The 9,877-nt window shown below is 35.3% G+C and overlaps 2 protein-coding genes across 2 annotated transcripts; one reads left to right on the top strand and one right to left on the bottom strand.

Moving 5' to 3' along the window:
• Positions 1-730: 730 nt before the first annotated feature.
• LOC110440057 (uncharacterized) lies at positions 731-4,492 on the bottom strand. The gene is made up of 3 exons (XM_073915124.1): positions 2,108-4,492; positions 1,502-1,666; positions 731-1,392 (listed from the first exon to the last, which is right to left on the bottom strand). Exons 1-3 carry the CDS (start codon positions 2,397-2,399, stop codon positions 767-769), a joined length of 1,083 nt encoding a protein of 360 aa, XP_073771225.1. The 5' UTR covers positions 2,400-4,492; the 3' UTR covers positions 731-766.
• Positions 4,493-4,527: 35 nt separating this feature from the next.
• rps25 (ribosomal protein S25) lies at positions 4,528-9,730 on the top strand. The gene is given in 6 exon segments (NM_200815.1): positions 4,528-4,546; positions 4,868-4,960; positions 6,684-6,867; positions 9,494-9,588; positions 9,590-9,593; positions 9,675-9,730. Coding segments are annotated over 4 exon segments (375 nt in total). The 5' UTR covers positions 4,528-4,543; the 3' UTR covers positions 9,590-9,593; positions 9,675-9,730.
• Positions 9,731-9,877: the final 147 nt, after the last annotated feature.

Raw genomic sequence — 9,877 nt, 5'->3', positions numbered from 1 at the left:
CAATACTCAGGTAGGGCGAGGCAGTGGCGCAGTAGGTAGTGCTGTCGCCTCACAGCAAGAAGGTCGCTGGTTCGAACCTCGGCTCAGTTTGCTTTCTGTGTGGAGTTTGCATGTTCTCCCTGCCTTCGCGTGGGTTTCCTCCGGGTGCTCCGGTTTCCCCCACAGTCCAAAGACATGTGGTACAGGTGAATTGGGTAGGCTAAATTGTCCATAGTGTATGAGTGTGTGTGTGGATGTTTCCCAGAGATGGGTTGCGGCTGGAAGGGCATCCGCTGCATAAAAACTTGCTGGATAAGTTGGCGGTTCATTCCACTGTGGCGACCCCGGGTTAATAAAGGGACTAAGCCGACAAGAAAATGAATGAATGAATACTCAGGTTGACACGATGCTCAATTGGTACTAATGAGCCCAAAGTTTGCCAAAAAAAATTCCCCACACCATTACACCTTTGTGTGTGTGTGTGCGTGCGTACGTCCATGTGTGTGTGTAGCTGCGTCTTAAGGTGACAGAGTGCATAGGGCCCTGGTAATTTAGGGGCCCAGCAGCAGGTTACACTGTTTTCTTTTCCTGTTTCATCTTCTCATCCTTCTCCTTTGACTTCTCCTCCTCATCGTCATCCTGCTGCTGATTATTATTATGTTTTTCAGTTTATTTACAACACCAGACACCAGAGTTCATTTTAATCAGATATTTGAACAGATGAACAAAACAGACGGGGACAAAAGAATTTGAATGCATCTTTTATTGTTTTTCTCCACCTCCTCCATCATCCTCTCATTCTCCTCCTCTTATTTCTCCTTCTCATCATTCTCCTGCTCATCCTGCTGCTGATTTTCCTCTTTCTGTTTCTCTTCTTCACCTCCTCCTCCTCCTTTATCTCCTCTTTCAAGTCCATCATCTCAATGTCCTCCTCATCCTCCTCACTTTCCTTCTCCTCTTTCATCCTGCTCCTCTCCTTCTCCTCTTTCCTCCTGCTCCTTCGCTCCTTTTTCTCCTCTTTCATCCTTCTCTTTCTCTTTTTCCTTCCATCCTCCTCCTCCTCAGTCTTGTCCACCTCCTTCTCCATCATTGTCTCATTTGTTTCCTCCTCTTTTATCTTTCTCTCTTTCCCTCCGTCCTCCTCTTTTATCTTTTCCTCCTCCTTCTCCATCACTGGCTCCTCCACCTTCTCCACTTTCTTCCTTCTCCTTCTCTTTTTCTTGTCTTTCACCTCCTCCTCCATAATCCTGTCCTCCTTCTCCTCCTCTTGTTCTCTGCAGGATAAGTCAGTGTGTGTCAGTGGGATTTCTCCTTTACTGACGTCCATCTCGTCCTCCACAGAGCGTATTTCATGAATGATGACAGAATTCACATCCAGACAGTTCTCAAACGTGGAGCAGCACAGAGAGTCATCTGTTAGAGGAGAAATGAAGTGGATACACATTTTACACTGTCATTTTCAAGATGTCTGTGTGAAGAATACAATGTATTAATAGCATTATAGACTGATGTGTTTATTTACCATCAGTGCCTTTGTCTGGAGAGTTTGGGAGCTCTTTCTGCTCTTCCTCCTCTTCATCCTCCATCTCTTTGTTGGACGTGAGGCAAGAGATCTTCATGTGTTTTCTGCACGCTCTGAAGAACGACGCCAGCCGGCTCTTTTTCTTCCTCTTTTCTTTCAGCTCATCTGTTAAAAGAGAAACGATTGTAGTACACACTTTTCCACAGTCATTTGAGAGGAAATACAAAGAAAAGCAATATTCAAATGTGTACTGTGGATTTACAACATTAATTTTTAAGTTAAGTGCTTGTAAACAATTTATTTGGGCTGAATTTAAACAAACAAATTAGGTTGAATATTACTAAATTTGATTTGTTTGCTTAAATTCAACACATATAAATTGTTTGCAACAACTTATATGAAGCTCTCCAGTTTAATCTAAGATATATTCATCTGTGTCCAGAACATTAAGGAAGGTCTCATGGTGTTGGAACTACACAAGGTTAAGCAATTAATAACAGAATTGTAATATTTTGGGTGAATTAATCCTCAAACTGTATAGAATGTGGTTTAAATAATCTCATATCAGGGAAACCCCTTTACAATGTAGGCCTAAATACCGCTCACCATTGGAGCTGTCGGGTGTTTGACTGGACTGCACATTTTTCGGGTGAGCTCTGAGGAAAGAGGGCAGTTTAAAGAAGCTCTTTTTCTTCGGCTTCACCGCTGGTTCCTCCATTCTTGATTGGTCGTCCTCCAGTTGGACACACATTTTTGACGGTGTGTCACTGGGATATTTCTGGTCCGCAGTCATAGCGATGGCAATCTCGGTCTTACACCGTGGATTGCCAAAAAACTTCGGGGTATGTAGCTCGGACATCAGCAAATCACCAGTAGCTTCGCTAGTTTGAAAAACCATGGATAGCTCAAGTTTTTCACTAGGAAAGCTGTTTAGTCGATGTCAGACACAAACTACAACCTCTAAGCCAGAGTTTTCAGAGTGCTGCACGGCTCTACGTACAGCTCAGAACGCGTTCTAAATGATGATTCTAAACTGTAACTATGGCAACAGGACACTTCTCTGAGATGTTTCCTTTCTATGACTGAAGATGAAGTAAAAGTACATTAATTCACATCTCACCTGGATAACCTCCTTTATAAGCAAGCAAATCTGTTTTATTTGTGAGTTTTAAATAACAATTAATTAGAAACTGATATATTTGATGGCACAGGACTAAAAAAAAAAAGGTTTTGTGAAACTCAAACAACAAAACTCCCTTCATAAATACACTTTAAATAACGTATTACAAAAATACAGAACTGCAATACTTTTGTACCACACTCTCAGAAATAAAGGCAGGAGAGCTGTCACTGGGTGGCCCCTTTTTAAAAAGCTACACATTTGTACCTAAAAGGTCCCTATTAATACATCAAGGGTACATATTAGTACCTAAAAAGTACAGAAGTCTACCTCTTAAAATGTTTAGGTACAAATAAAAGCTTTTGAGGTGTCATTATGGACCCTTTTAGTGCAAATTTAAAAAGGTCCACCCCAATGACAGCACTTGTACCTTTATTTCTGCATCAATCAGGGGCGGACTTAACCAAGGTAAGCAACCGCTTAGGGCCCCGGGAAATAGGGAGCCTCGGCCAATGCCAAGAAGCCTAAATTAATAATCCTAAAGCTATTTAATAATGTTTATATTATATGTTGTAAAATCTGTCTATAATCATTAACGTTATTACTTCTTTTCTAAACCGGGGCGCCTATGAATAGTGAAACGTTCCTTGGACATGCAAATATTAAAATCTAATCACAAATCACGGCTAATGAACTGTACATAATTTGTGAGCTTGTTTTTTATTTGTGAATTTAGATAAAAATACATCTCAGCTGGATAAATTCCTTTATAAGCAACCAAAGCTGTTTTATTTGTGAGTTTTAAATAATAATTAATTAGAAATTGATATATTTAATGGCAGTAGACTCAAAAAAAAAAGGTTTTGTGAAACTCAAACAACAAAACTCCCTTCATAAATACATTTTAAATAACGTATTACAAAAATACAGAACTGCAATACTACACTCTCAGAAATAAAGGCAGGAGAGCTGTCACTGGGGTGGTCCCTTTTTTAAAAGATACACATTTGTACCTAAAGGTTCCCTATCAAGGCTATATATTAGTACCTAAAAAGTACAAAAGTGTACCTCTTAAAATGTTTAGGTACAAATAAAAGCTTTTGAGGTATTTTTATGCACCCTTTTAGTGCAAATGTGTATCTTTTGAAAAGGTGCCACCCAGTGACAGCTCTTGTACCGTGAAATATACATTAAAATACATAAAATATATCCAACCAGTTTCTATAGGTATAAAGTTGAAATTTCTGAATCGTGTGTTTTTTGTGTAATGGATGTTGAGACTGTTATGATTTTTTTTTTTTTATTGTATGTATGTTACATTTTTCTGGTTTTATGTTGAATGTATATTTAATATACTGAGTGGTCATAGAATTATTATTAAGAAAAGAGATGTCAGATTTTTTTTATAAAAAAGATATAGATAAGAATCTCCTGTTTATGTTAAATCTGTTGATGATATTAGGCAAGTTTCATATACACAAGTGTAAATGGTAGGAGAGGAAGCCTAACATCTTCCATTTCAAGGCTGATTTAAACATTTATTTTGAGACTCTTAAAGGAATTTCAAGTCGTAAAGCGACCAGAACTGTGAACATACTTAAACTAGCTCTCTTCTCTATGGTAAATGTTATGTACACCCGCTCCTATATTTTTTTTTCTCTCCTTTTTTGCTTACACATGTTATGCTAAAATGTGTAATATTGAAAGAATTGTTATGCATTTGATTGAAAATGTTCAGCAAATACTATCAATAAAATTTTTAGATGTATCCTTTCTTTTACTTTACCTCCAGTCCTGCAGATGGCGTGCACTGAACTCTGAGACCGCGCACGCTCCGACAGTCGAAGCGCGCACGTGGACGGACAAAGCGGACGTGCGCGTTCACGACTTCCTTTCTCTTCCGCAGCTCGCAACGCCTCAGCATGGTGAGTGTTCGAGCGGCCCCAAATGTCCGAAAATACCACTTTTTACCCATGTTTTACGTGTAATAGCCGCATTATAACAACACAGACTTACGTTTTAAAGCATTATGCATACAATATAATCGCTTAAATGAGTCATTTAAGTGTTTGTGTATGATTATTTAGCATGAAGTGTTGCCGCATCGTGCGCGAGGCCTGAATCACGCGCAAGTCATAATCTCACATTGGGTTATTGAAAATATGGCAGTGTTTTGGTTAAAATACGTGTTTATTATTTGTACGTGTGTATGCATGCGATTATAATGAGTTGTCTGTACTGTCCAGCCGCCCAAGGATAGCAAGCAGAAGAAAGATGCGGGCAAGTCCAAAAAGGACAAGGATCCCGTCAACAAATCCGGAGGCAAAGCGAAGAAGAAGGTAAAATAATCTTGATTTTTTTTGTTGATTTCACTTGTCAGTAATGTTTTTAGTCTTTGATGTGAGATGGTGTTAGTGAATAAGGTCAAAATTAATAGTTATCGCCATTCTTTTTCCGGTTTATTTGAAGTTGAATGTGTGTATAACAAGTCGTTAATAATGTTGTTTAAAGATGTGGGTATTACTTGATCAGATGTGTGTTTAAATTGCATATAATCCTGTAAGTTCTTTAGGATTAGTTTAAAATTATAGTGTCAAAGATATGAGGATGTATATAAAACACCATTTATGTATGTCAGGCAAACTGTATGAACATGACCTAAAAATATTAAGAATATAGATTTGAGTGAAACTTAATCTGGTCCATGCAAGTAAATCAGAAGTGGAGATATATGGAGTTATACAGGTAGAGGTAGAGTTGGTTTTATATTCAGACTTTCTCCTTAATAATGTAATTTCAGAAAATTAATGTTTACAAATTGTAAATAGGGAAATCATATTAGCAGCAAATGACTATCGAAGTACAACACTGTTCAAAGGCAATTAGATAGTGTTAATATGGTTTTGAAGTCATACTTGCATGCTAATTCCGATCGAATATTCAAAGTAACATGGTAAACAATGTAAAGACTGCTAAATGAACGAATGTGCGAAAATAAAACCAACTTTACCTGTATGTGATACAGTAGAAAAATGATCTCTAAAAATATTGTGATAAGGGTTGCGTGATATTGGGAGAAAAATTACATTGTGATATATTGTTTTCTGCTATATATATATCTATATAAATTTCTGACAGTATGATAATCTTGCATAAAAATACCAGTTTCATGGTATTACAGTATTGTGATTACTGCTTTGTAATAAGTTTTGTTTGCACTTAAGAAACGTTTTAAATATTTTGGAGCGGTAAACATGTCAGGCTTGACAGTTTAAATAAATCATTGACTTTTGCTTTCTTTTAGTTTCTTAACACATAAAAAATAAACAAAAAAAGCCTTACATCTATCTTAGGACCAGTATAACAAAACATTTTAGTGGTATTAAAACCTTGACTTTAACTGCTGTAAATCTGGAAACTGGTTATCATCCCATGATAGATAGATAGATAGATGGAGATGTATTGCGATTAAGAATATAATTACACAAGATGACTATTTGGGGAAAAAAATAATTATACACTGATTTTGTTGAAGCGCATCTGCATAAAATATACAAAATAACACAAAAATACACACAATAATATAATTAAAAGCAAGTATGAAACTGATAGAACAAAGTTAAAAATTAAACGAACAACAATATAGTTTTTGATGGTCTTACAATATTGAGATATAATTTCAATCAAATTAAAGTGTCTTTATTGAATAAATATATAAATCTAATTGGTAGAGTAGAAAACTTTCTAATGTCTTGTGTCCAAATGGTTTAAATTAAATAGAAATCTCTAGACATCCTGTGATGCGATTACTACACACATTGCGATATTGATGCTGAAACGATCTACTGTGCAGCCCTAATTGTGATTTGAAATCTATAAACACAGATGTATAGCGAAGGTGACACTTAAATGTGTTTCGAATGGTTTCTTTATGTTAGGCTGGATAAAAACCTTATAAATGCCTCAATTGACAGCCACATTTAAAAAAAGGGTTAATGCAGACTTGGTGTCAGATTTGTGAATGGACTGTAACTCTGAATTCCCTGTATTTCTCTTGAGTAGAAGTGGTCCAAAGGAAAGGTGAGGGACAAGCTGAACAACCTGGTCCTCTTCGACAAAGCCACTTATGACAAACTGTACAAAGAAGTGCCGAACTACAAGCTGATCACCCCGGCTGTGGTTTCTGAGAGGCTGAAGATCAGAGGCTCCCTGGCCAGAGCTGCCCTGCAGGAGCTGCTGGGAAAAGGTGATGATTAGAGAAATGCGGTTTAATTTTAGGAATCGATCATGACGGAATGATGGCAGATTTTGTTTGCCAGTCAACCTGCATACACACAATGCAATTTTTTCAATTGATCTTTACTTCTGTAGCGCTTCTGCAATGTAGAATCTATTAAAGCAGCTTAACATAGACATTTAGTAAATGTAAACTGTGTCAGTCCAGTTTTCAGAGCTGAGTTCAGTTTAGTTTAGTGTGGTTCAGTTTTTTACTGCTAAGTCATTCAAGCTCATTATGATTTTTGTTTTTTTATTTGATTCTTTAAGTAGATTGAATACACTATTTATAATTCTAATTTAAATTGGGTTTGCGTATGGTCAATTTAAGACTTGTAGATCTGATATTAAAGGGATAGTTCACCCCAAAATGAAAATTGTCATTTATTCCTCCTCTATTTCCAAATATGTTTGAGGTCTTGTTTTTTTTTTTTTTTTTTTTTTTGTGTGTTAAACGCACAAGAAGATGTTTTTAAGAATGTTGGAAAACTTGTAAATTTATAGACTTGCAAATTATTTGTTTTTCCCACTTAGTTGTGTGAATGGTTTAGTTTCCAACGTTTTTCAAACAAATTTTTTTAAACTGGTTTGGAAAGAGTCAAGGGTGAGAATATTTTCATTTTCATCAACTATCCCCTTTAAAGTGTATTAGGTGTACAATTTGTTGAAAAAATTTTTTTTATTACATAATCACATTATAAATAATATTTAATTACAAATGTATAAAACTATTCTAAAATCTCTGAATTTGCCGTGCCTTGATATTGCTGTTGTAGATTAATGTTTTTTTTTTAATTATTATTATTAAAAATAATTTAATTAAAAATAATTAATTATTTTTTATTATTATTTAGTGGATTTTTTTCCTCATTACCGATGTTTTTTTTTTTTTCATTGTTCAACCTCAAACTTTTAGCATTTGAAATCCTCATTTCAATATTTGAATTAATTGCATGTTAATAATAATTTGCATAAAAAAAGTGTGTGTGTGTGTGTGTGTGTGTGTATATATATATATATATATATATATATATATATGTATATATGTATATATATATATATGTGTATATATGTATATATATATATATATATATATATATATATATATATAGTGTAGGAATGTATGTATAACCAGGGTGTCCGCGGGGTCTTAAAGTATTAAAAGTTGATAAATCAATTGTGAGAAAATTAAGGCCTTTAAAATGTATTAACATCTTAATCGTGTTTTTCAAGGTCTTAATTTTTGTTCTAGCGTTGTCCAAAATGTTTTACTCCAAATGAGCATAAATATCTTTATTTTCCTCCTAATATTAACAATGGCGCGCTTGATCCACATGATTGGTTTGGACCGGGGCAGGTCCGGCCAAGCTCTTTCGTCCAGGTGATGTCGCGTAATTTGTGATAAACGTGGGAAGGTGATGTGACGCTCTCCACACATAGTAAAACAGACGGCAAAATGGGAAAACATAAGTTTGCGTTCTCCTGGTTGGAGAAAGACGAGTTTGAACAGTGGCTGAAGCCTGTCGCTGTAAACAACCACGTAATTGACTGTTTCAAGCTTGTTTCTTCGGAGCTTATTCGAGTTCTGTTGCATGGTTGTGCTCCATTGCTTTATTTAACTACAAATGTTTATTAAGTCAATGGTTTGATGCTGAAGTGTCGATGAGGTCTTATATTCTAAAAAGGTCTTTTAAATGGTATTGAAATGAACTTTAGGATTCTTGCATATGCCCTGATAACGGTTTACAGTGTACTTTTATAATTGTTCGTTTTTCCCCTCAAATGATATTAATTTGTAAATTTACATTCGTTTTTTTAAATTTCTTTATTTGTCTAACTTTTTTGTTATACTTAATGGCACATTATAATATTTATATTGGTAAGACTGAAGATGTGTTTAATAATTTGTAAATATTGGGCACATTAGTTTCTATGACTATTTAAAATTTTATAAGTTTTTTTTTTTTCAGCATCGACATGGTAATGTAATTAAAATACAACCAGTTAAATAAACTTAAGCATTCATTTAGTTGTTCAAACATAAAATGAAATGATACTCGAAAGTAAACTCAGCGCAGAAACTCTGAAAATCTTCACGTTGCGATATCGATGCTGAAACTACATATTGTGCAGCCCTAATTATGAATTACTGTTTGTAAAATTTATAACAAGCTTTCACTTCAAGATATAAAAGCTTCAGCCTTTAAGCAGTAGTTATGTTCCTACATCAACATAAGTATTGGAAGGTATGCAAACATGTTAAATGGACAGTTCATCTAAAAACAAACATTTCCTCATTTATTTACACTCAAGTGGTTCTAAATGCTTTGATTGTCTGATTTTTGACATAAGTCGTTCATTGACATCCATAGTTAAAACAAAGTACTATTAAAGTCAATGGCCCCCCAACATCTTCAGTATATCCTATTTTGTGTTCCTCAGAAGATACTAAAACTGGTTTGGGACAATTATTAATAATTACCTACTTTGACATTTGGGCTGAACTATCACTTTTAATGAACTGAAGTTGAGTGGCCAAATGCACTTATCGAGTAAGTTTGTTCATTATGATTTCTGCTCTTGTTTTGTGTGGCCAGGCCTGATCAAGCTGGTGTCCAAACACAGAGCTCAGGTGATCTACACCAGAAACACCAAGGGCACAGACGAGGCAGCTCCAGAAAAGGAGGCATAAACATGGTGATTGTCAACTCATGGTTCATAATTGATGCGTTTTTAATGTAGTCTCGTTAGCTGACTGTTTGTTCATCTCTCTTTCAGGTTCCTTGGCTTGAGTTATGGTCTTTTGTATAGATGAATAAAAACCATAAAATTAAGCCTGTGTTTGTGTTTCTTTGTCAAAGTGGAAATTCACCTCTCATTGAGAGCATATGAATATCTTTATTAAATATTCATTTTGATTGCTGTATTTTCTAGAAAATTACCTGGATGAGTAAGCATTGAGGAAAAAAACTGATCAGTTT

Source organism: Danio rerio, chromosome 10, assembly GCF_049306965.1.
Source record: "Danio rerio strain Tuebingen ecotype United States chromosome 10, GRCz12tu, whole genome shotgun sequence".
Classification (NCBI taxonomy): Eukaryota; Metazoa; Chordata; class Actinopteri; order Cypriniformes; family Danionidae; genus Danio; species Danio rerio.
This window is presented reverse-complemented; position numbering and strand designations above follow the sequence as displayed.